Below are 27,475 nucleotides of genomic sequence, written 5' to 3' on the forward strand. Positions count from 1 at the left end.
ATGATTCTTGGCTTATTCAGAATGAAGGCTGGTTTTATTTTCCAACAGAATCTTCTTTAATATAAAACAAAGACAAAACACATCTCAACCCTGCAATCTGCCAGCATGGCTTGTTTCTACAAGATGCATGCTAGTCCGTAAGACTAAGTAGCAAAGAGTCTTTAGGAGCATTTCATTGGGAGAAATAGAAAAAGCAGATCTTAGGGAAGCCTGGGCAAGGCCCACGGCTGAGACACATCCCCAAACACTAGAGCAGTCCTTGTCTTTTCAGATCCTCGTACGTCTTCTTATTCACAACATTCCCACTGGAATCTTCATACTCTTCCTAAAAGGGAAGAAGGACGCCATTAAGTACAACTCCTGGGAGAAATATTCAGACCAGCCTCTGGGTACCTGAGCTCACCTTGATTCCATGCCATTCATCTAACATAGCCTTTCTCAACTGGGGTTCTGCTCTACTGCCCACAGCATCCATTAGACATCTAGAATGGTACCAGTTATGACCGATCCTTGGGGATGTCTGAGAAAATTGTGTATTCAAACCAGTCTGTGTTTAAGATGAGGAACTCCAGCTGAGAAAGGCTCACTTAAGACATGGTTTTCAAATGGGTCCCAAGAACTCTAGGTTTCTACCTAAGAGGCCACCAGAGGGGATAAAGGCCAAGAGGACTGAGCTTCTCCACATCCAGAGGAGTTCTGCCTTTTCTATTTATTGGCGTTCTCTGTTACAGTTTGAAAAGGGCTTTGCTGCCAAAGGAACACTGAACACCACTGACCTAAGAGGAAGCAGCTACCATATCTCACACACATACCACTCCTCATCTCTGAAATCTACTGTTAGGGATGACCATCCCAAGACCAACAAGACGCCTCCCCACCCTATAAGCCATCTCATCAGATGCTCTCCTCAAAGGAGATCTAACATATGACACAGATTTTCAACTTCTTAGCTTATGAATCCCGAGGGCAGGACAAGACACAGGGTACTCCTGCTTGCCACTTCAAAGTTTCAGTGGGAGAATATAACCTGTCTTAAGCCACAGATTTGAAGTCTGACACATGTAATATCACAATTAGGCTTTTCAAGTCAAGAGCCAATTAGAGATATCGTCACACTACACTTCCTGCTTCAGTGAACCAGGGGCTGTCTCTCACTCCCTTCTGCGCCGTGAGGGACTCTGTGGCTTGACGTTACACCCAATGATACATAAGCACTCACCTCAGTGTCAGGCTGCCATCGTTCCGACGCCTTCTGCAGTTTCAGCTTGGCCCACACTGCCGGACGAGAAATGATCAGCAATCAGATTCCACTGAGTATCCACTGGGTACTGGGTGTTACAACATATCCCTCATTAGGATCCCCCTGAGTGCCTGTCCTCAAGACATCTGCCTGCCCCAAATGGGAATTTTGGTTCTGGACTGCCTGTGGACAAACCCCTTTCATTGTAAAATTTACCATAATGTTTGTTTTGCTGCAAAATAAAAGTTGGATTATATATAACCATGCACCTCTTAGAACTGAGAACTGATACTCTCAAAGGAAAAGTTAGTATGGTACAAAATGTAGGAATTATTGGAAAAAATGACCTTACTGTTTTAAAGTTCATAATAGAAGAGAAAGAGAATGCTGTGCTTAGTCACTCAGTCATGTCTGACTCTGAGACTCCATGGACTGTAGCCCGCCAGGCTCCTCTATCCACGGGGATTTTCCAGGCAAGAATAATGGAGTAGGTTGCCATGCCCTCCTTCAGGGAAATCTTTCGAACCCAGGGATCAAACCCAGGTCTCCCGCATCGCAGGTGGATTCTTTACCATCTGAGCTACCAGAGAAACTCAAGAATACTTGAGTGGGTAGCCTATCCTTTCTCCAGGCGAATCTTCCCAACCAGGAATCGAACCAGGGTTTCCTGCACTGCAGGAGTATTCTTTACCAGCGGAGGTATCAGGTAAGGCCCAAGAGAACACCAAACATTGTCAACTACGTCTACTTGAGGTCTGATGCGTGTATTTCAAAAAATTCAGAGGGAAAAAAAACAGTGAAATATCATGGCCAAAGAATCTGAAAGATAAGACGGCTCAATAAACACTGAAGACATTAGAAGAATAATTTTGACAGTTCAATTCTAATGAACACAAAAAGGGAAAGACATCTATAGACACTACCATAGCTCCAAAGGAAGGGATCAGACATATGCAAAGACAGGACAGATACAAGACTAGGGAAAGAACAACTTAAACTTGTAAGAATGATGTCTGGAAGGTGCACCCTTAGAACAGAGGGCTATGTGCAACGGGTGGGACAGGTCGCTGCTAAGAAGGTAAGATGACACTGAAAAGGAACAACTACTTGATTCTTATAAGCTTTCATATTTCTCATCAAGTAGAACAATCTCTAAACACGACAAGATTAGAAGAAATATACTATAGAGAAAGCTGAAGTCTAAGATGGGTGAAGAAATAGTAATAGTAAATGAGACAATATATAAGTGCTCAACTCTGTGCCTGGTGGACAGGCGCTCAGCTAACCATCTTTTCCTTCCTTGCTAACTGCCTTGAACTAGCTGAGATCTGCTTACAAGCATATTCGCTCGGCGTCGGGTCTCAGTTGTGCCACAGGGGGTCTCGGACCTTCACTGCAGCATGAGGGGTCTTTAGTTGCAGCATGAGGGGTCTTTAGTTGCATGTGGGATCTAGTTCCCTGACCGGGGATTGAACCTGAGCCCCCTGCATTGGGAGCACGGATTCTAAGCCACTGGATCACCAAGGAAGTCCCTGAATTTCCTATTTTTGATGGACTAGCCAATATGATAAAAGCTATAGCCATAGGGATATCATGGTTTTAGAAAAGCGAATGCTCTCATAGGCAACGTCCTTAGAATCCATGAAAATGTTTCTCTCATGATCTTGCCATAAACAAGATGATGATATCTGAACCCAATGCTATCAGTTTGTTAGGTTTAGTAGACTTATACCTAGTGAGTTTTGGTCAATTGTGACCAACCACCTAAATGAGAAATATCTTGTGAGAAGTTCCATAGGGCTCCTTCCTAGCTGTCTTTTGTTCAACTTATGATTTGTAAGTCTGGAACACTGGAATGATTAAAATAGTGAATTCCTACATCAAATCCTTCATTTAAGTTAAAAAAATAAAAAACTACTGTAACGTAAACAACAGTACTGAATCCCTCCTAAAAATGCCGAAGAAAAACTCCAAGAGAATGACCTAGAACAAAGACAAGGAGACCCACCTGACAGCGGCGCCAGTGCCTCGCTCCCTGCCCGCCCCCACGAGGGCACACGTCTTTCCAAGGTGCACTGGGAGGAGCAATCCTGGTCTAACAAGGAGCTACTTTTGCTGCCAGTTACTGAAGCGACAGCTGACTGCACTACAGATGGAACCTGACCCAGCAGCCCCTTCCTACTATCCTTCCCTGATATTAGAAATTGGGACACTGAGAGACTGAACTGCATGAAGGCAGGCTCTGAACCCTGAAAAAGGTCTTACAGGGCAAGGGCCAGAGTTGCCTTCGCTGTGAGCTAAGGCTTAAAGAGAAGAGACAAGAAAGCGGAGAAGACATACACACAGATGCAAGCACAGCTGGAAAAGCACATTCTTCCTCACAGGATGGAAGGGCATGGAGTTAGGTTTTAAGGGGCTCTCTTCCTCATAGCCAAAAATCCTTAAGATGTCTAGTTTAGATGCTTAAAACACCCCGCAAATCCAAAAACCACACATAAAATCCAGGTTTAATAAAAAATTATTCTACCAATGGGAAATGAAGAAAAATTGCACACACTCTACAGAATAGAATTAACTTCAATTTAATAATTAATTGACTATACCTATAGCTGATTCATGTTCATGTGTGGCAGAAACCAATATAATATCGTAAAGCAATTATCTTTCAATTAAAAATAAATTTAATTTAAAAAAGAATCAATTGATGCCTATTAGTAATGAGACACCTGAGGTAAAAGTCTGTCGGGGATCCTGTGGGCGTCAAGATGTGTGTAACTACCTATCTGTTACTGGAAGGAAGCCAGAGGGTTAACCTAAGACACTTAAAAAGGAGGAATAAGCCCTGGGAACGAAAGGACAGGGGAGGTGATGAAAAGAGAAAGTGACAGTGAGACAGAAGTGAAACTATAAATGCTACACGAATGACCTACAAGTATCAAGGGAGGTCATTATGGGTGGAAATGATACACTGTATCAAAGATGTGGCAATAACAATATGAGAGAAACTGATAAACGGAGACCTCTGAACAAGGAAGTAAACACTGAAAACAATAAGGATAACATTTTGAATTATGAACCTGCCAATAATATTCTGGAAAAAAATTTTCCTTTTCTAAAAGTTTGTATCACTAAATAGAAAATTTATAAAGTTTCTTTATGAAATGCCCTTAATGATCAACTCAAAAACATCTACAGGGGTAATTTAAAAGAAGGCAGTATAGGATTATGGGAAGAGAAAAGACTGTGGTAAAGCAGACATGCGATTGACCCCTGGCTTTCTTTTCTTATGCTACATGACCTTTAAAGACCCACCTCATTTTTCCTCTTCTGAAAGTGTGGGTGATCTACCTCACTGATTGCTCTGAAGATTAAATAAAATCTCCCATTTGCCTCGCATATACCAAGCATCTGGTACATGGTAGCTAGCAATAGGAAGATCAAACTCCAAATGAAAGATAAAGGTGACTTTAGATCTCACGCCTTGGACTCTGAAGAGGAGCCCACAAGTGAAGCTGACGATGATGGCAGCTTATGCTTTCTCACTGATACATTCTACATTGTGGTCAGGCATGCTGTAGCACTTTACCTGTATTATTTCATTTGAGACAACTCTCTAAAGTAGATGTACCATTAACACCCACATTTGACAGGTAAAGGAAACCAAGGCACTAAAAGACATAACTTGCCCTGTGTCCCCTAGCCAGGAAGTAAGTGGCGGAGCTACGATCTGGATCCTAACAGGTGGCTCCTCCAGAGTCTGCACTGTTAGGAATGTGGTTTTGAACCAACTTTATCCTTGAAGCAGAACGGATGAAAACATAAAGAACTTAAGAGACTCCATCAACAAAGCCCTTGGGGGAAAAACAACATGACAGTACCTAATGCGGGTGAAAGCTACTGTGTGCAAACTGAGTAAGCTACAAATGAGCACCAAATGAGCAAGGACAAAACCAGGGAACTGAGCCGATATTTTAAAGCAACTGTAAATGGAGTATAATCTTTAAAAATTTTGAGTCACTACATTATATGCATTAAAATCATATAATATTTTAAGTCAACTACAATTTTTTAAAAGTGAAAAAAAGGAGATGATGAGAATCTGAAAGCAGAAAAACCACTTTTTGTAAACAAGGTGATAAGAATATTGATATAAGATTAAACAGTCTACTGAAGCATTATGAGTAAGACGTATAGAATTTACTATTTCAGATCATTAATATAATCACCTCCTATAAATAACTCAACAGAATGACACATATTAATAATAGATAACAGAAATTAGTAGCAGAAATAAACTGTTAGATGAAACATTAAAGTTAGAAATGTTAGAAAAATACGTGTATGAAAGGAATAGATTCAAATTTACTATATAATCTTTATGAGAAATCTAACAAGAAAACAAGAAATCTAACAAGAAAACCAGGAGTTAAATAGAAATAGATAGAGCAATTAATACACTGAATGTAAAGAGCTCACCCATATACGAGGATGAATATTGACAACTAGGGTATAAAAGAGCCCACATTTGCTGCCAATATTTTGATAACTGGGGAAACGGACTATCACAGTAGAACAAACAAGCTATCATATAACAAGAATTTCAAAAAGAAAATAGGAGTGATTAATAAGGTTACAGTATAATGTTGAGTTTATGTGGCTCAAATAACACAAAACTGGCAGAAATGCAAGACACAAAGTTTAATTACAACTGGAATCAACATGTCCATACCAGAATTCAAAACAAACAGATATTAAGTATGAAACCTACTGATAGGAGAAAATATTTATAAATGATATGATTGATAAAGGGTTACTATTCAAAATATGTAAACAACTCATACAGCTTAATAGAAAAAAAAACAAAAAACAACCTGCTTAAAAACTGGGCAGACAATCTGAATAGGTATTTTTCCAAAGAAGACATACAGATGGCTAACAGGCACATGAAAAGATGCTCGATATCACCAACTGTCAGAGAAATGCAAATCAAAACCACAAAGAGGTATCACCTCACACCTGTCAGATTAGCTGTCATCAAAAACATCACAGATAATAAATACTGATGAAAATGTAGAAAAATGATACCCTTACACTGTTAGTGGCAGTGTAAACTGGTGCAGCCACTATGGAGAACAGTATGGAGGTTCCTCAAAAAAATAAAAACAGAACTACCATATGATCCAGCAAATGCACTCCTGGGTATGTAACAGAAGAAAACAAAAACACTAATTTGAAAAAAAACATGTACTCCCAACGTTCATAGCAGCATTCTTTACAATAGCCAAGACAGGGAAGCAACCTTAATGTCCATCAACAAATGAATACAGGAGTGCAGTGTGTGTGAGTGTGTGTTAGTTGCTCAGTTGTGTGCAACTCTTTGCGACCCTATGGACTGTAGCTCTGTCCATGGGATTCTCCGCAAGAATACTAGAGTGGGTGGCCATTACCCTCTCCAAGGGATCTTCCCAACCCAGACATCGAAGCCAGGTCTCCTGCACTGCAGGCAGATTCTTTACCATCTGTGCTACTAGGGAAGCCCAAAGGAAGATGTGTATACAGACAGATACACAGGCACACACACACAATGGAACACTACTCAGCCATAAAAAAGAATGAAATTCTGCTATATGCAACAACACGATGGACCCGGAGGTATGCTTAGTGAAATAAGTGAGGCAGAAAAAGACAAACATCGACAAATGAATAGAACAGAACAGAAACAGAGTCACAGATATAGAGAACTTGTGGTCACCAGTGGGGAAAGACAAGGGCGGGGCAGATGGGAGTGGCAAGATAAGCACAGGGGATTAAGAGGTACAAACCACAATATATAAAATAAATAAGCTACAAGGACATGTACAGTACAAGGAATATCACCAATATTTTATAAGTTTTTTTTTCCTCCTGCATGACTTGCAGGCTCTTAGTTCCCAGACCAGGGGCCAAATCTGGGCCCTCTTGCAGTGAAAGCAGGGAGCCCCAGTCACTGGACCGCTAGGGAATTTCCTAGTATTTTATAACTTTAATTGAGCACAATCTATAAAATTTTGAATCACTGTTATACATCTGAAACTAATACGATATCAACGCATCTCCAAAAAAACTAAGTTCTTGAACAAAGTAACAAGATCAAAGAAAGTACTAATAGGAAAAAGGAAGTAGTAAAATGCAGAATAAAAATACTGAGTTTTCTACTTTGTCATACTAAATTAAGGAATCACATGGGCTATTAACTACAGTCTTCTCAGAGTAGTCCCTTTCTACGAGGAAGTAATCTCCATCTAAAGTTTCAAATGATAGAAGAGAATGTAGCATGTAATCGGATTGACTTTATGACATAAATATGGTTTTGATTCCTAAATCTGACAAGTGTCTGAAAGCAAAGCAAAAAGCACATCTTTTATTTATGAATGTAAAAACAAAACTTCTAAACAGAATTCTAACAGGATAAATACATTTAAAAAAACTACCACTCAGTAGGAAATAATTTAGAAATGCTGTTTTATCCGAGGCCTGATCAAAAGTAGTAAAAATGTTGTCACCTTTTGTGGAATGTGATAATAAAATCATAAGCCAATCTTAAAATTAGTGAGGCTGCATCACATGGTCTTTAAAAACAGCATTCAGGCAAGGAAGACTTATTGCCTACTTCTATTTAACATTTAAGATTTGCGGGTAATGCTTAGGAAAAATAAATACATGGAACAAAATTAATTAAAACATGTTTCTGCAGTTGAACCTGATTGTAACCTTAAAATAATGTAAGGTATTACATTATATTACAATTTCAAGGTATCAAGTAATAAATCAACTTGGGCAATTCACCGGACATAGTTAAGAAAATATGGCCCCCCCCACCCCAATCATGATCTACTTATTAGTTATTTGCAGCTAGAAAACAAATCTAAAAATGTGACAGCATTCAAAATGCAGCATTATGATTCTATGAAATTTCATTACTATTTTAATTTCCTCTGAACAGAGTGCGAAGGGCAAAAATGAAAAGAGGCTAACTGGATAATCTGATAATAGGATATATTTTAATTCTGATCAGAGGAACTGTATGATCGTGACTTGTAAATGATTAAAGAGACAAAACAACAAAAAGGAGTCTCCAAAGCTTACCATGCACAAGAAACTCAATGGAATAGTCCCTGGAACTCATGGGTTAAGTCAGGGATTGGGGAACTCTTTAGAAGGTCACTTCTACTTGGCTTTACCATGGAGGATTTGAACCCCAGAGGTGGAAGCCAAATCAATTAGCTGACCAGGCAACACAGTAGTGTGATATGCTAAGAGGCAGTGCCTGAAACTTAGCAAAGTGGAGTGGTAAAATTCTTTTCCTAACATCTAACCCACTGACCGAAAACATGACCAAAAAAAAAAAAAAAGAAGAAATAAAACTGTGAAGAAGATGGACTCCTGAGAGGTATTTTGCTGACATGTTCCTGTGTATCTGCCCTGTCGCCTCAGAAATAAGCTTACTGAAATCACTTTTGTTTCCTCCTTTGTATCTGTAGTTCTTAACACAGTAAAACCAATTCAGAAAATACACATACACTCATTCACTCAAAACCTTGCATACCAGGGAGGGAGTTCACAAACCCCAGTTAAAAGCAGTTTTATACTCAGCACAGAGCTCTTCTCAAGGGGGAAAGAATCAGCGACTCCTGGCTAATCCACCCCCTGAAAAAGCAATCAATACAGGACTGTAGTAGTCTGCATGGACCCACAACCTGCTGCCCTTAGGCCTGGACACGTGACAACACTGGGACAGTGAACTGTAGCTGTGGCCTCGGGAACAATAAATAATTACTTACAGGAGACCGCGTCTTCAATCTGTGTCACATTAGCAAAGTGGGCAGTGTTTGGGATGCCCAAACACCTCATGCCGTGAGCATGACGCCATTCCTGGGAGAAGAGAAGCAAGAGGACAACGTGAAATGGGACTGACTGGACATACAGCACTAACCCCATCCTACTCAAAAACCTTTCTTAACCCTTTGCAAAAGGCTCCACCGAAAGACAGTGTTCCTTTTGAGGTTCCTGTCTATAGACAGCTGGCTATGACTGACAAGAGGCAGTTACTTCAAAGCAGCACTGCACTGTTTGCCTCACTGGGCAGGTTTATAAAACCTAGATCCAGACACAAACCGTGTCAAGACCACAACTCTAACTCATCACTTACCTCCTCTGCAACCCCCACCACCAGCATGCGTAAGCATCACTGACGGCCAGTCAGTGTCAGCTTTAGAAGTGAAGGAGAAGACTGTTTATCAGGTACAAGTAAGGACTGAAAGAGACCAGGGAGGGATGCTGATGCAATGACAGTATGGCTCAGGGATGGCAGATGGCATGGACCCTGGATGCCAATTCCAATTCACTGGAGGTGGTACTGAGAGAGATTTAGAGACTACTGGAGTTTGGCAGAAAAGACCCCAGAATCAGTAATATGCACATCTGAGGAAGAGAAAGAGGAATTCACATACATTCTCCATTCTTGGCTACATCTAGCATGCCTTCTATTCTGTAAAATTTCCCTTCAAGTACTAAGAACTGAAGGCAGAAACAAAACAAGGGTGAATTCACTTACTGGAGTACCACCCAGATAACGCCTTCTCTCAAAAATAGCTTGATAAATGTCATCCTCGTCTTTTTTTTTTCAAGAGGCAAAGGCCCATTTAAGACCCAAAGGAGGCGGTCAGCCCTTTCTTTGGTATTGAGTACTAGCAACAGGAGAGAGAAATGACCAAGGAGTCAGAAAGGCAGGGAGAAAGAGCAAGCAGGAGAAAACGGAAATAAGGTTCAAACAGTGGAATGCCTCCAGAAACCGTCTCAGGTGCTACCCAAGGCTGGCACTGCCGCCAGAGGCCAAATGGCACATGCTGGACTTATGTCCACTCCTTCTCTGATTCTCTTTAGCTCTGGACACTAGGGATCCTCTCAGGCTGCTCCTATCCTCTTCTCTAAAAGACTCATGTTTCAAGCTTCCACGTCCAGGAGAAGCGCCGAATTTCTTACAGCAAAGTGCCGCTGGAAAGCCTTAGGACCTCGGTAGGTATAGTTTCCACAAATCTCACAGTTATAGTTGATATTTAGGCCATGAAGCTTATACAACCAGTAAGGAATGGGCTAAAAGAAATCAGACAGAGAAAACAGTATTAGACCAGCATCTGCACCTGCTGCCAAAATGAGAAGGAGGAAAGATGGCAGTGGGGGACTCACTTTGCCGTCCCAGCCCAGGGGCAGGTTTTTGGGGTTGTAAATGATCTCGTTCTCTTCGTCTTCACTTTCACTCTCACTGATCTGCTCTTCCTCTTCCTCTTCCCGCTCTTCTCCAGTTCTTGCCTGCTTGCGTTGTACATTTTCATGAGTGAGATGTCGCTGCTCCTATGTCAGGTCCGTGAGTAAAAAGGGAGGTCAGAGAATAGTGCAGAATAAGAAGGGAAATTTCCTATTTTCCTACAACCCTTGTTGATCCCTCACTTTTAAGGATCAAGTTTTCTTTCTTGCAGAACAAAAGAAAAGTCTTGCTTTCAAATAGAATTTCTCTTCAGCAGACCTTTCCTGATCTTAAAGTAAATAGTCAAAAAAAAGAAAAAAGTCAAACCTAGCACTTGCCTTGGAGGGGGAAATGGCAACCCACTCCAGTGTTCTTGCCTGGAGAGTCCCAGGGACAGCAGAGCCTGGTGGGCTGCCGACTATGGGGTCGCAGAGTCGGACACAACTGAGGTGAATTAGCAGCAGCAGCACTTGCCTAGGTTACTCATCCGAGGCCACAGACAATCACAGAACAATAGAAGTCTTTTCTCTTCTGTCCCTAAACCATTCCCTGAGCCAGTCTTCCTTTCTCTTTCCTGCTGTTATCACCCTCACCAAGATGACAACCTTCTAACTTGTCCCGAGTCTGTCCTCACTCGAGTCCAGCTTCCATGTTGTCCCCAGATCTATCTCCTGGAGAAAACCAATCTAATGACACAGTTTGCTTAAAAAAACTTTAATTTGTTTTCTGCTACTTAAAGGACAAGGTCCAATCTTCCAACATATAATAACTTCCCAAATTTTTCTCTGACTACACCATCCCTCACCAGACATACCCAAGGACAATGGTTTGTTTTCTCATTATTTCCCTTCATAGTAATTTTTTTTTTACTTTTTTTTCTAATTTTACAATATTATATTGGTTGGTTTTGCCATACATTGACATGAATTCGCCCCGGGTTTACATAAGTTCCCCCTTCTGAACTCCCCTCCCACCTCCTTCCTCCCTTTATCCTCCCTCTGGGTCATCCCCGCATGCCAGCCCCGAGTATCCTATAACATGCATCGACCCTGAACTAGTGATTCGTTTCACATATGACAACATATGTGTTTCAATGCCATTCTCCCAAATCATCCCACCCTCACCCTCTCCCACAGAGTCCCAAAGACTGTTCTATACATCTGTGTCTCTTTTGCTGTCTCGTATACAGGGTTATCATTTGTATCTTTATAAATTCCATATATATGCGTTAGTACCTTCATAGTAATTTTACCTTCATGTCTGCTGTTTCCTCCACCTGGAACATCTTAATCTCCCTCTCTCTACTTAGAACACCCAGTCTCAATGTATTACAAGAAACATCACAATATATTGCTGTTATCTGTAGCCCTCAGTCACAAACTGGGCTTTTCATAGGCAAGAGGCTATGTCACATTCACGACTATATTCAAAGATTTAGCATAATATCTGGAAACCAATAGACGTCAGTAAATGGTGAAGTAATGGTAAAAATAAAACCAATTCATAACAAGATCAACTTTTGGAAATCATTTTGGCTGGAACTGGCTGGAATTCCAAAGAGAATAGTGCCACCTCCTGGCAGGGAAGGCAAAATGCTCTCAAAGGTAGAAGTGGTGGGCACACCTTATGTCAGGGGCACAGATGAGCCTCGCATTTGTCTTCAAAGGACTGGCAACACAGTCTGTTGCCCACACGAGCACAGTCCTAGGTCACTGTGGAGAGTTTAAGTATCCCACGTATCCAATATCTGGCTAACCCCCTTTTATCCAAAGGAGCTGTAACAGCGGAAGCCAACAATGACTCTAGTTTCATGAGTTATTATATGCGTGGTCATCAAACAAGGGCAAGAGACAAAGACATGCAGACCAGCTATCTGAACCAGAGCTACCTACTCACTCAGAGCACCAACTGTAAAGGAAAAGGCTCTGAGAGCAGCTGAAAACTACACAAAGCAGACACTCAGAACGCTGGTCCTCTCTGCAGGACTCCCAGAGACACTGACCATCTTCCACCTTCTCTTCCCTGAAAGAGAATCATTTTCTCCTGCTCCTCTCCCAACTTTCTATAAAAGAAGCATCTTGGTTAGGTAGGCCTTTCTACCTATAACTCCCTTCAGCTTCTTCTTGAAAGAATACTCAAGAAGCAGCTCACAGCCAGTTCTGTACCACTAACCTCCAAACCTAATAAGTTCTGCACAACCCTGCAAACATGTAAGTTACACCTTTTCAGAGTAAGTCATTCATGAAGAGCTGCTGTTGTGGGCACACCTTATGTCAGGGGTAAAGACTGGCCTCTCAGTCGTCTTCAGAGGACTGGCAACTCAGACTGCTGCCCACACTAGCACAGTCCTAGTTCACTGCGGAGAGTATAAATACCCCATGTATGCAATGTCTGGCTAACCTCCTTTTATCCAAAGCAGTTGTAACACAGGGAGCCAACAGATGATTCCAGTCATATCTTACTTGCTTTCTGAGTGCCTGTTTCCCAGGTCACCCCTCGCTATATTCTGGATCTCAGGGAAAGAATCTGAATTCCATACTGAGAGGGGAGTCTACTCTCCCACCTAGCCTCAGGTGATTGGGCAAACTTAGGAATGTCACCTAATAACAGACCCCTAACAACAGAAAAGTCATGCTCAAAATTCTCCAAGCCAGGCTTCAGCAATACGTGAACTGTGAACTTCCAGATGTTCAAGCTGGTTTTAGAAAAGGCAGAGGAACCAGAGATCAAATTGCCAACATCTGCTGGATCATGGGAAAAGCAAGAGAGTTCCCGAAAAATATCTATTTCTGCTTTATTGACTATGCCAAAGCCTTTGACTGTGTGGATCACAATAAACTGTGGAAAATTCTGAAAGAGATGGGAATACCAGACCACCTGACCTGCCTCTTGAGAAACCAATATGCAGGTCAGGAAGCAACAGTTAGAACTGGACATGGAACAACAGACTGGTTCCAAATAGGAAAAGGAGTACGTCAAGGCTGTATATTGTCACCCTGCTCATTTAACTTACATGCAGAGTACATTATGAGGAACGTTGGGCTGGAAGAAGCACAAGCTGGAATCAAGATTGCTGGGAGAAACATCAATAACCTCAGATATGCAGATGACACCACCCTTATGGCAGAAAGTGAAGAAGAACTAAAAAGCCTCTTGATGAAAGTGAAAGAGAGTGAAAAAGTTGGCTTGAAGCTCAACATTCAGAACAGCATCTGGTCCCATCACTTCATGGGAAATAGATGGAGAAACAGTGGAAACAGTGTCAGACTTTATTTTTTTGGGCTCCAAAATCACTGCGGATGCTGACTGCAGCCATAAAATTAAAAGACACTTACTCCTTTGAAGGAAAGTTATGACCAACCTAGATAGCATATTGAAAAGCAGAGACATTACTTTGCCAACAAAGGTCCGTCTAGTCAAGGCTATGGTTTTTCCTGTGGTCATGTATGGATGTGAGAGTTGGACTGTGAAGAAAGCTGATCGCCGAAGAATTGATGCTTTTGAACTGTGGTGCTGGAGAAGACTCTTGAAAGTCCCTTGTACTGCAAGGAGATCCAACCAGTCCATTCTAAAGGAGATCAATCCTGGGTGTTCATTGGAAGGACTGATGCTAAAGCTGAAACTCCAATACTTTGGCCACCTCATGCGACGAGTTGACTCACTGGAAAAGACTCTTGATGCTGGGAGGGATAGGGGGCAGGAGGAGAAGGGGACGACAGAGAATGAGATGGCTGGATGGCATCACTGACTCGATGGACATGAGTCTGAGTGAACTCCGGGAGTTGGTGATGGACAGGGAGGCCTGGCGTGCTGTGATTCATGGGGTCGCGGAGAGTTGGACACGACTGAGCAACTGAACTAAACAACAGAACAGGACCTCAGTGAAGGGCTAAGTACCCTGGGAGAACACAATTTTCTGCTGAAGTAGTTTGATATGTACCTTTTCTCTTGCAATCCTAAAAAATATCCTACCAGTTCATATTATTCTTACTTCCGCAACTTGGAGCATTTAGAGCCCCCAGCAGTCACTTACCCCAAGAATCTCTACATATTCATAGATCTGGGCTTCAAGGAAAGCAATGTCTTTGTTCCTCTCAGTGTCTCTGGAAATAAGAAACAAACTCTATCAATCAAGGGTTCTTTCACCCAATGCCATGTTCTCTGTATCTGGGAACATTTATTCCATAGGTGCATTTAAAATTACAAACACAAGAGAAATACCACATTGTGAAAGCAAATGTTCTGTTCAGTTCAGTACTTGCTGGTATTTCCTTTATTTTTTTTAACTTAAAAAATATTTTTGGCCACGCCATGTGGCTTGCAGGATCTTAGTTTCCCAAGCAAGGATCAAACCCAGACCCCCTATAGTGGAAGCAAGGAGTCTAAACCACTGGACTGCCAGGCAATTCCCCTGAGATTATTTCTTAGAATGCATGGAAGCTTCTTCTTTGACCTCATTCTAGACAGTGAAAGGCATATCCAGGTATTTAAACTCCTATCAATTTCCTATACAAAGGAAATGTAGTACAGAAGGGCAAGCTCTGGAACAGGCAGACTTGGGCCCAAATCCTGACCTTGCTACTTAGTAACTATGAGATAGCAGGTATAACTTTTCTAAGTCCTTATCTGCCAAAGACGAAGATAACAAATACTTTTCAAGGTTGTTTTGAGAATTAGCAAAACCACATATAAAAAAAAAATACCCTGCACAAGCATGTGGCTCAGGAATAGATTCAACTGTTATTAGCAAAAATGCACTTAAGACAAACATTTCTGAACCACCTTACCCTCTATAACCTACAGAGGTAACAAAAGGTTCCTGGGGCACAGCTTCCACTTTAGAGACGTCACCTACTCTCAGACACCTGAGTACAGACTGTCCTTGGTTTATAGTAACAATGAGAGAACTGTCTGCCATTAGCAGAGAAAAAGAACAGACTTGGAGCTCGATGGATCAATAGTGGTGATAAAATGGGCTTTAAAATTTCTGATGTGCTACAAATTTTGCACGGGAATAAAAAGCTTAAAATGTAAGCAGAGGTGCCCCCCTCCCCGCCACTCACCGCTTGGTGCCCTTTGTCTTGGGATTTTTGGCAAACAGGGAGGTGTCGAGTGACTCGAGGGACTTTCCTTTGGTGCTGAATAGCCTCTGGGCTCGCTCTTCTAGGGTCCTAAGGAGACACAAGTGGCAAAGGATTTCAGGATTACTTTATTGTCTAGGCTTGCTTCTCTCTGCAGTGTGGAGTGACAGGTAGAATGGAACTGGAGCCACTGAGAAGATCGTGAAACACAAAGTAAACGAGACAGCTCTGATAGAAAAATCAGTCTCTTACCCGCCACACTTCAGGCCTAAAGCTAGGAGCGCAGATTTCAATCTGTCTAGACCCAGGGAGGCCAACTCCTATGTGAAACAAACAAGTTACAATTTTATATAAATAGACTTGGAGGAACAACAAACGCTCAGACTTAGGTTTGCGGGCTGGTGTGTTCAGTTCAGTCGCTCAGTCGTGTCCGACTCTTTGCGACCCCATGAATCACAGCACGCCAGGCCTCCCTGTCCATCACCAACTCCCAGAGTTCACTCAAACTCATGTCCATAGAGTCGGTGATGCCATCCAGCCATCTCATCCTCTGTCGTCTCTTTGTCCTCCTGCCCCTAATCCCTCCCAGCATCAGAGTCTTTTCCAGTGAGTCAACTTGTCGCTTGAGGCTGGCGTGTGGGTGTTCCTAAAACAGTGGCAAGACCGCACATTCCACAGCCAGTCTCCTAGCAGGATGCTCCAACTCTCCAAAGGACTGACTCTGTGGTTAAGTTCACACGTAACCATACTGGCTGTGTTCCACTACTTCCACTATAGCTTAAAATAGTTAATTTTTAGTTAACAGTTTTCAAAGAAATTGGATAAGCTTTTTTTTTTTTTCTTTTCATCTTTCTACATTCTTCATAGACGCTTGCCTCAAGGACTGGTGTCTTACCATAATAAGTCTGTAGTGTTAGGACATCAATGACCCCTCTGAGGCATGAATAGGCAAGACCAGCACAGGCTAAAGAAAACATACCTCCCAGGAGGAGAATGCAGAGAGGTCAAGATGGGCTCCAGCATGGGTCAGGGCACTGCTTGTCTCTTTCTGGAAAAACAATACGATGTTTATTAAGACCCAGGATTAGAACAAAGCCAAAGGAGTCATCTAAATTACAGGCATACCTCGGAGATACTGCAGGTTCAGTTCCAGACCACTGCAGTAAAACAATTATCACAATGAAGCGAGTCCCACGGTTCTTCCTGGTCTCCCAGTGCATACAAAAGTTATATTTACACTATACTGCAGTCTATTAAGTGCACAATCCCATTATGTCTAAAAAGACAACGCACATGTCTTAGTTAAAAAAACTTTATTGCTAAAAAATGCTAACCACCATCTGAGTCTTGGTAATATAAAAATCAAAGACCACCATAACAAAATGAAAATGGCAATAACAGACTGCCTGATGCAGGAGGTTCCTGCATTTGTTAAAAAAAAATGCACCATCTGAGACGTGCAAGAAAGCAAAGTGCAGTGAGACGAGGTGTGCTACCAGGTGCTGGGTGGCCCCTTATAAACATGTATGAGTGAGAATCAAATGCCTATAAGAGCAAAGCAAAAAGCAAAAAAAAAAACAACAAACAACTAAAACTAGATGGTCCAACGCTCCCAGAGATTTCAGAAAAAATTCATGTTTGTCCCCAGGAATGAAAATATATAGTAAAGATTTCTAGCACATAATTATATCAGCTTTTGGTCAGTAGGAACCACAGAGCAGTAATGATACAGTTGGTGAAAATGCTGGGCCCAGACAATGTCAAGTGGGCCCTGACAAATCTCTATCCAAAGCACACAGAGAAAACCCAGCATACTTGGCAGAGAACACCTCCTGACTACAACTGATCCCAAGGGACCAGCATCTGAAGGCCTAAAGCAGAGGCACAAGATTAAAGTAAAATAGTTTACTTCCCTGGAATGTCCTCCACCCAAACCGCCACTGAAGCTCACCGGCCATCCAGGAAAAGTACCATTCTCCCACTTCTTCTCAAACTCGTTCTGAATTTTCCCAAAAAGTTCATTCTGATCTTGGAGAGGCTTCACTCTATCTGTGTAATCCTGAAGGTATTCAAGCAGCATCTCCAGATATCTACAGAGGAATAAGTAATATAGAGACAGCAAGGTTTCTATTTCTGATATATTGTTATGTTCTACAAAACATACTTATAACTCCAGCGATACTAATCTTTTAAAGTAATGAAAATGAGCTCACAATCGGCCCTCTTCTAATATGTCATCTTGTTTTGACCTTTCCTATCTTCTTTCATCCTCAAAATACAATTCCAAATACTACAGTCGTAACTCACACATAAGAAAGATTTCAGGTAAAAAGAAAATGAGAAAAACAGAGGAAGGCAGACTACTAACCAGGGGCACACCAACACAAACAAAGCCTAACATCTACATGTCAGGCCCAGGCGCCTCTGCTCAACTCCAAAGACAGGCACCTGGCTGGGAGACTTACTTCTACAACGAGACAAAATTAAGACCAGTATGGGCCTCAGATCACAGATGTGCCCACACATATTCTTCTAGAGCCAAAGTATCATGATTTTAATGTTACTTTTTAATCATTTATGTTTTTGGTCGCACTGGGTCTTCACTGCTGCGAGGGCTTTCTCTAGCTACAGCAAGCGGGGGCTACTGTTCATCGCAGGGCACAGGCTTCGCATTGTGGTGGCTTCTCTTGTTGCAAAGCATAAGCTCTAAGTACATGCGCTCCAGCAGTTGCAGCACAGATTCAACAGTTGCGGTGTCTGGCCTCTACGGTGCCCAGACTCATGAGTCGCAGCACTTGGGTGGTACAGGGGCTGCTCCACAGCATGTGGGATCTTCCAGGACCAAGGATCAAACCCGTGTACCCTGCACTGGCAAGTGGATTCTTATCCACTCCACCACCAAGGATGTCCCAAAATATTATGATCTTAAAACCGTATCTTTAAAACTCCTATCCTCCCATAAACTTGGAAGTCATTCATGTATGCCTTTCATGAAACAAAATTCAAAACTGCCCTCAAACCTTCTCGGTAGAGTACTCTTCGAGTTGCGCTCAGCAGAGGCCCAGACGCCAATAATGCCTACCTCTTGTACTCGGCATTTTTCCTTTCTTTAGGAATGTCAAACAGCTGGTCAAAGATGGACAGGTAAGTGATATAATCCAGCTTCTGAAAAGAGAAAAGAAATGACAAGAGATTCAGTCAGGTCTTGGCACCAAGTTACAACATAATCTCCAATAAATGAGGTCAAAATGGAGCCTAACAACATAATTTCCAACAAATGAGATCAAAATTGAGCCTAACAAAGTTAACAAAGCCCAACTCACTTTAGCCTTTTTTTTTCCTTCCTATCATTTAATTCCTACATTAACTGGGTGTTAATTCCACTGGACTGAGTAGAAAGGAGATACATAATTAACCTGGAAAAATAAAGATCAATTCAATAAATCATAGGCTAAAATAAACATCTGTTCAACATTACTACATACCAGGCACTTGTTTAAAGACTGACATCCACTACATCTTAAAATAAGGCCCCGGAAGGTGCCGGTTTTTTTTCCTTCACTTACCGAATCTTTGGACCAAAGGCATGGATACACATGAGAACAAGACAGATGCAGCAGGATTGGGCTCATGGAGCTTACATAGCTGAGACAACTTTTGGGATATGTCCTTACAACTCCAAGAGGAATTTCATCACATACTTCCTTGAGACTTTCCTGAGGCTGTCACATTAAATCTCATCTCTTATGATGAGTTATTTTTAGGCATCTTTTTAAAGATATTAAATAGCCATTCCTAGAAGAGATTACGTTTTTGTATCTTTATGTACCTACTACTTTGTGTACCTAACACAGATGCTTGATGTGTATTTGAGTTTTAAAAATTTATTTTTACAAAAGCAAAATAGGCTTGTTATAATAGTAAAACAAAATTTATTAGTAGGTAAAAAAGATTTATTCGTTCACTGCAGAAACCCGATTTTCACTTTGAAAATGGTTTCCTTCCAAGAAAGCACATCACCACTTTAATATTCACAAAACCGTTCCAGAACACAAGGAAGACACTCTTGTTTCATGTCCAGGAGCCCTGGCCCGGTGTCCTGACTCACCCTGAGAATCAGAGCCATCCTCCCCTATCCTGGGTCTTACCTCAGAGGCCTTCAGGTTAATGTATTTGAGGTAACAGTCATGAAGATCCAGGTAACGACCATATCCCTCTTCATCTGTGAACTCCACCAAATCTGAAGCAATCACAGGTATCAATGATTCAGATACTGAAGACCACTTTCTTGGACTTGGCTTTTCAAGTGGACTGCACTGTTTCATAATGCAGCCCTTTACCTAAATACTCTCTCTGCTCACAAAGGGAAACAGGACTCAGCCAACGCATTGAAGTTGGATGATCACAAAACGAATATTGTACCCAATGCCAGTTTAGGATGACAATCTAGTCCAGACTTTTCTCTAGTCTAGCAAAGAGAATATCAGTAGGAGAATCAGCTATGAATTTCTATGGGGCCATTTTCCAGGGCTCTGAAGGCAAATCTGAACTCTGTTATTTACCTGTACTTCTGTTAGTGCTGGAGAGAAACATTAAATCCTACTTACTTTGTGCTTCTTCACTTGGATTCTCTCGCGCCTTTAGAAGCTCCTCAAATTCCACTGACATTGGAACACAGATCTGATGGAAAAAAAGAGAAAAAAAGCTCAGGTGGATTTTTCAACATAAAAGTTGCAATATCACAGAATGGGCTACAGAGAAAGTTGGATTTCTAATGCTTTACTTGACTTGGATTTTTCATTAGGAGTTTACTTCTGTTTTCCAATTACCTTGCTTTTTCCTTTGCTTTCTGCCACTGTTTAACTAAAATTTGCTAAAATAACATTCACAAAAGTTCAAATAACATAAAAAGACAGAATAAAAAAAAATCAGGGTCCCCCTTTAATAATTCTCCTGCGAGTGAGTTCTCTGGTGCTCCAGTGTTTAAGATTCAGCACTTGCAATGCAGGGGGCACGAGTTCAATCCCTGATGGGGAACTAAGATCCCATACGTCTTGAAGAGCACTCCCACACCTTGGGCACCAACCTCCCTCCACCAAAAAAATATTGTATTGCAAATAACCACGGTGTACAGACCATTTAAAAAAATTTTAAATGTCAGCCATTCTCAAACTTTGCTGCGCATTACAATCACTTGCTGCTGCTGCTGCTAAGCCGCTTCAGTCGTGCCCGACTCTGTGCGACCCCATAGACGGCAGCTGACCAGGCTCTGCCGTCCCTGGGATTCTTCAGGCAAGAACACTGGAGTGGGTTGCCATTTCCTTCTCCAATGTGTGAAAGTGAAAAGTGAAGGTGAAGTCGCTCAGTCGTGTCCGACTAGTAGCGACCCCATGGACTGCAGCCCACCAGGCTCCTCTGTCCATGCGATTTTCTAGGCAAGAGTACTGGAGTGGCTTGCCATTGCCTGAGAGAGTGCTAAAAAACTCCTGACATACTTGATACCAACTAAATGAGAAGTGGGGGGCGGTATCAGCGCTTTTGAGAGACCCTCAGATTCAAACGCACAGCAAAATTTGGAAACCATTGTTCTGTGCGTTTATATATATGATTTATACAGCCACAATACAGGCAAGTCCAAGATTATTACTTTGCTTCTCACATAACTGGATTTATTTTTTTCCCCTTAGTATATCCTGAGCATCTTTCCAATCATTTAACCATTTATGCTGCATCACTTTTCCACCAGACCTGGGATAAGGTTAACACACCAAAATGGTACTCACGTCCTCTCTCTTGGTTAGTGAAAGACTAAACACTCTACCTTCCAAATGGAGTGATGAGACATTTATGTCCCTCCACTAAGTAGCCCCTCCTGCCTAGTATTTTCAGTCTCTTATTTTTCTACCCGTTCCTTTACATACGGACGCCTTATCTTCCCTACGGTCCTCCCGCTTCTCTCCTTTTTCCTGCCAGTCTTTCAAGTGCATGTTGAAACACTGCACACTACCGTTCGCCCACTGTTCACGAGCACTCCCTGTGACCAGACTTCCACTCCCACCACGTCCACTGAGCAGCAATCCCGGCAGTTACCAGTCAGAAACAGCAGATACCAGTCACTTCCTTTCTAAAGTTCATTTGCTGAGCTTCCATAAGACATGACCTGGAGCTGCCAACGGACCTGTGCTAGAGGCTTCCCAGGCCCCCTTTCCACGAGGTGCCCTACTGTGAGTGCCCCAAGGCACACAGAAGCTGACAGTCTCCCTTCACACACTCTCTCCCTCCCAGAACTCCATGATTCACGGCTTCCACCATCAAGTCCATGTGATAATTCTCAAGCCCCAATCACTAACTTCAGCTGCTCATAGGACACTTCTACCTAGGTATATCATCACCTGAAAATCTACATACATAAAAATGCACTTCCAGTGCAAACTGGTTCTTTCTTCCTTATTTCTATCAAGGGAAAAAACAACTTTTCAGTTACAGAGTCATAAAAGCTCAGGGCAATTACTGACCCACCTCTCAAGCCGTGCCTCACTCCCCCTTTCCCCTAGAACTCCTTTGGTCAGTTGTGCAAGATGTTTAATGAGTTCTCAACAACTGAGATATAATCCCTGATCCTTAAAATTTTGCAATACAGTGGGGCAGACATTCACTGTCATAGAACATGACAGGATCATAAAGAAAGGAAAGATTAACTGGGATTAACTAGGAGTGAGATAGACTAGGAAGCAATTTTCATGAAAGAGTTGGTCTCTGGGCTGAATCATGAAGGGGTAATGATCAGTGGACATGAGTAAAGCCTCTTTGTGCTAGTCGGTTCCTCCAGGCAGCAGACTTCAAGATAGGAACACAAGTGGTTTATTGGCCAGTGGGGTGGGGTGTGGGTAGGGGGAAGAGGGATTACCCATGAAAGATAAAAAAGAAAGGGGGACTGCCCTGGTGGTCCAGGGGTTAAGACTCCATGCTTCCAACGCAGGGGACACGGTTTTGATCCTTGTTCGGGAAACTAAGATACTATGAACTATGAGGTGCGGCCACAAAAAAAAAAAAGGAGAGAGAGAGAGGGAGCAGGATGGAAGGATGGAGCAGGGAGAGCCTAGACCACGATGCAGATATGACAAAATCTTGACCAATCCAGTGAGGAGCAAAGATTACTCACTAAAAGTCTCACACTGGGCAGAAATAACCAGGCTGTGATACTCCCACCCACCCCCGCTGTGTTCAGTCACTAGTTAGGGGATGCCCAAGAAGAGAGTATGTGTGCTCAGTCACTTCAGTAGTGTCCGACTTTTTGTGACCCCATGGACTGTAGCCCACCAAGCTCCTCGGTCCATGGGATTTTCCAGGCAAGAATACTGGAGTGGGTTGCCATTTCCTTCTCCAGGGGATCTTCCTGACCCAAGGACTGAACCTGCGGCTCCTGCAGTGCCGGCAGAGTCTTTACTACTGAGCCACCAGGGCATTAGCAGGCAGCTTCTTTACCACGAGAGCCACCTGGGAAGCCCAAGAAGAGAATGGCTTTAGCTTAAAGCTGAGGGAGATTCTGAAAGAACTTGGAGTTGCAGGATGTCACCTAACTACGCTGCTTATAGCTAACTGGTAAGTTCCTTTTTGGAAGGACATCTGAGTGGCAATCTCCATTTTCCTAACACATGTCCTTTGTATACTCTTTGGACAGGTCTGGAGAGAAAACTTTGCAAGGTCATACCTCATTTGGGTGCTTCCGGTGGAATTCCTTTATTTGTTTGAGTCTATTATAGAATTCAGCAAACTCATTGGGTCCTGAAATGGCATTGAGCTCCTCTTTTCGTAACCTGCAATTTCAGAAAAAAAATCCAGAAAACACGGAGCACAAAGTCAGTCCTTTAACCATGGCCCCTCAAAAGCAGTAATTTCTGGACTGAATGTGACTGTCACTTACCCATCCTTGTCGTCATACAAATCCCTCAGATTCCCACTGACTTCCATATACCTCTGAAAGGCAAACACAAATCCATCAGGATGAAGCAATCCATCTGTATAACAGACCCAAGCAACCAACAAGGGCTCTCTAATCTCAGGAAAACTTCAAGAGATATGGTGTTAAAAGTTCTTACGCTTTCTGGTACCCTTAACAGACAACACTGACTCCTTAGCTAGCTAAATTTAAAAACAGGTCACGCTGAAGATTATCTAAGAAATGTGTTTTGAGGGGTGGCAGAGAGTTCCTATATTTAACTTTCCCTAGAAGAGTCATGCGCTTCCCTGGTGGATCAGTGGTAAAGAATCTACCTGCCAATGCACAAGATGTGGGTTGGATCCCTGGGTCGGGAGAATGAAAAGGTAATCCACTCTAGCATTCTTGACTAGGAAATCCCACAGACAGAGGAGCCTGATGAACTACAGTCCATTGGGTTGCAAGAGTCCGACATGACTTAACAACTAAACAACAGAAGTACTGTAAAAGAGAGTCACATAAGAGTCACCCTTTGGAAAACAGCAGTTCCCATCAAAGACTCTCAAAGATAAAAGGGTAATCCAAGTTGACTCTCACTATTTAAAAAGGCTTGACTAAGGAATGCTCAGGCTAAGTAAAACATCACGCAGCTTCCTTTGGATTCAAATTCAGGATGGCACAAGTACAGATTTGGGACCAGACTTGCTTCAGAGTTTGGAATTTTTAAGTTCAGGAAGATACTACATGAAATATCCTAGTGGGATCCGGAAAACACATTAATTAGTTCTGCAGTGAAAGTTATTTATTAAATGGGATAAAGACCAAAAAAACACTCTCATCTGATGAGATCAAGTTAGATTTTTGCCACCAAATAATTTCCAAAACAAAAAAATCTTTTGTTTTCAGAGTACTTTGGATTTGGGAATCTAGATAAGGGATTAGGAGCTTGTAATACTCATCTATCAAATCCCTTATGATTATACAGTGGAAGTGAGAAATAGATTTAAGGGACTAGATCTGATTGATAGAGTGCCTGATGAACTCTGGACGGAGGTTCGTGACATTGTACAGGAGACAGGGACCAAGACCATCCCCATGGAAAAGAAATGCAAAAGAGCGAAATGGCTGTCTGAGGAGGCCTTACAAATAGCTGTGAAAAGAAGAGAGGTGAAAAGCAAAGGAGAAAAGGAAAGATATAAGCATCTGAATGCAGAGTTCCAAAGAATAGCAAGGAGAGATAAGAAAGCCTTCCTCAGTGATCAATGCAAAGAAATAGAGGAAAACAACAGAATAGGAAAAACAAGAGACCTCTTCAAGAAAATTAGAGATTCCAAGGGAACATTTCATGCAAAGATGGGCTCGATAAAGGACAGAAATGGTATGGACCTAACAGAAGCAGAAGATATTAAGAAGAGGTGGCAGGAATACACAGAAGAGCTGTACAAAAAAGATCTTCACGACCAAGATAGTCACGATAATGTGATCACTGACCTAGAGCCAGACATCTTGGAATGTGAAGTCAAGTGGGCCTTAGAAAGCATCACTACTAACAAAGCTAGTGGAGGTGATGGAATTCCAGTTGAGCTATTTCAAGTCTTGAAAGATGATGCTGTGAAAGTGCTGCACTCAATATGCCAGCAGATTTGGAAAACTCAGCAGTGGCCACAGGACTGGAAGAGGTCAGTCTTCATTCCAATCCCAAAGAAAGGCAATGCCAAAGAATGCTCAAACTACCGCACAATTGCACTCATCTCACACGCTAGTAAAGTCATGCTCAAAATTCTCCAAGCCAGGCTTCAGCAGTATGTAAACCGTGAACTCCCAGATGTTCAAGCAGGTTTTAGAAAAGGCAGAGGCTCCAGAGATCAAATTGCCAACATCCGCTGGATCATGGAGAAAGCAAGAGAGTTTCAGAAAAACATCTATTTCTGCTTCATTGACTATGCCAAAGCCTTTGACTGTGTCGATCACAATAAACTGTGGAACATTCTGAAAGAGATGGGAATCCCAGACCACCTGACCTGCCTCTTGAGAAACCTGTATGCAGGTCAGGAAGCAACAGTTAGAACTGGACATGGAACAACAGACTGGTTCCAAATAGGAAAAGGTGTACGTCAAGGTTGTATATTGTCACCTTGCTCATTTAACTTATGTGCAGAGTACATCATGAGGAACGCTGGGCTGGAAGAAGCACAAGCTGGAATCAAGATTGCTGGGAGAAATATCAATAACCTCAGATATGCAGATGACACCACCCTTATGGCAGAAAGTGAAGAGGAACTCAAAAGCCTCTTGATGAAAGTGAAAGAGGAGAGTGAAAAGGTTGGCTTGAAGCTCAACATTCAGAAAACAAAGATCATGGCATCTGGTCCCATCACTTCATGGGAAATAGATGGAAAAACAGTGGAAACAGTGTCAGACTTTGTTTTTTTGGGCTCCAAAATCACTGCAGATGCTGATTTCAGCCATGAAATTAAAAGACGCTTGCTCCTTGGAAGGAAAGTTATGACCAACCTTGATAGTATATTAAAAAGCAGAGACATTACTTTGCCAACCAAGGTCCGTCTAGTCAAGGCAATGGTTTTTCCCGTGGTCATGTATGGATGTGAGAGTTGGACTGTGAAGAAAGCTGATCGCCGAAGAATCGGTGCTTTTGAACTGTGGTGTTGGAGAAGACTCTTGAGAGTCCCTTATACTGCAAGGAGATCCAACCAGTCCATTCTAAAGGAGATCAATCCTGGATGTTCATTGGAGGGACTGATGCTAAAGCTGAAACTGCAATACTTTGGCCACCTCATGCGACGCGTTGACTCACTGGAAAAGACTCTGATGCTGGGAAAGGTTGGGGGCGGGAGGAGAAGGGGACGACGGAGAATGAGATGGCTGGATGGCATCACCGACTCTGTGGACATGAGTTTGAGTGAACTCCGGGAGTTGGTGATGGACAGGGAGGCCTGGCGTGCTGTGATTCATGGGGTCGCGGAGAGTCGGACACGACTGAGCGACTGAACTAACTGAACTGAACTAATACTCATCTATCTACCCTAAATCAGAAACTCTGATTAGGATCTTTTATTCTTTTCTATGGGGGAGGAGAGTACCTTCTAAGCCCGAGGCATTGACACCTCATAACTACTCTTTGCACAGCCATGGGACACAGGATGGTATAAAGGGGACTTTCTCTAGTAATTAAAAATGCGTAAGAGTTCTCCATTCGGAGAAGCAAGTAAGGGTGGTTAAGCATCCTCAGGTTTGGCAGCGCGTGGACATTTGGCAAGCATACAAACCCCTCGACTGGCCAATCGGCTACCTTTGTCCCCGCACTCCCTCCCTCCTCTTCCAGTCCATCGCGCCCAAAGAGAAGCGGACAGCGGGACACTCACATCTTGCATGGCCCGTGTGCGGTGGTCAGAATTGATCTGGTCCCGGAGCTGAAGAAAGGCAAACGGAGACATAGACGCCGTTAGTCGGAATTCTGGTGAAGGGAAGGCCGCCCGAGGGCGGAGCTTACCCGCTCGGGTCTTAGCGGTCAAAGCACAGAGGCCTCTGGGCGCCGGGCCCCGGGGGAAAGTTACCGAGGCTGAGCTCGGGGAGGGAACCCCCGAAGGGCTCGGGGCGGGGCGGGTCTGAGGGCTGAAAAAAGCTCTGAGGTTAAAACCGGGCAGGGCGGGCCCGGCCTTAGGGTAGCCCCTGCCCAGGCCCACTCACCGTGGACTTCTTAGTGAGCATCTCTTTGGCCATGACATCCATCAGCCGTTCCTTCTCCTCATGATAGCGCCGCTGCTGCTCCAAAATCGTTTCCATCTTCCCGCCTCCTCCTCCCCCACCGCCGCCGGCGCTGCCGCCCCAACTCAAGCCAGACCACCGACACGTCCGGAAACAACCCCTGCCGCCTTGCGCGCTCGCGTCCGCAAGCTGAGAGTCCGGCGGCA

At 42.8% G+C, this 27,475-nt stretch overlaps 1 protein-coding gene across 1 annotated transcript; it reads right to left on the reverse strand.

The window, feature by feature from the left end:
- Positions 1 to 27,475, reverse strand: SF3A3 (splicing factor 3a subunit 3). Its single transcript, XM_055402815.2, has 17 exons — positions 27,252 to 27,475; positions 26,927 to 26,974; positions 23,529 to 23,581; positions 23,316 to 23,421; positions 20,212 to 20,284; positions 19,753 to 19,844; positions 18,687 to 18,769; positions 17,556 to 17,694; positions 16,584 to 16,652; positions 15,857 to 15,924; positions 15,587 to 15,694; positions 14,557 to 14,626; positions 10,466 to 10,630; positions 10,262 to 10,372; positions 9,061 to 9,151; positions 1,220 to 1,275; positions 1 to 325 (listed from the first exon to the last, which is right to left on the reverse strand). The coding sequence occupies exons 1-17, from the start codon at positions 27,345 to 27,347 to the stop codon at positions 248 to 250; spliced, it is 1,506 nt and encodes a 501-aa protein (XP_055258790.1). The 5' UTR covers positions 27,348 to 27,475; the 3' UTR covers positions 1 to 247.

Source organism: Moschus berezovskii, chromosome 4, assembly GCF_049115385.1.
Source record: "Moschus berezovskii isolate FMDL1 chromosome 4, NW_MosBer_1.0, whole genome shotgun sequence".
Taxonomy (NCBI): domain Eukaryota; kingdom Metazoa; phylum Chordata; class Mammalia; order Artiodactyla; family Moschidae; genus Moschus; species Moschus berezovskii.

What these genes read in the sequence shown, in the direction of transcription:
- SF3A3 (XM_055402815.2), bottom strand. Translation starts at nt 27,347, where the DNA reads ATGGAAACGATTTTGGAGCAGCAGCGGCGCTATCATGAGGAGAAGGAA. An exon ending in TTAACCTGAAGGCCTCTGAG is followed by an intron (nt 18,770 to 19,752) that starts GTAAGACCCAGG and finishes TTCTCTTTTCAG; the next exon opens with AAGCTGGATTATATCACTTA. An exon ending in GTACTTTTCCTGGATGGCCG is followed by an intron (nt 16,653 to 17,555) that starts GTGAGCTTCAGT and finishes TTGTTTTTCCAG; the next exon opens with AAAGAGACAAGCAGTGCCCT.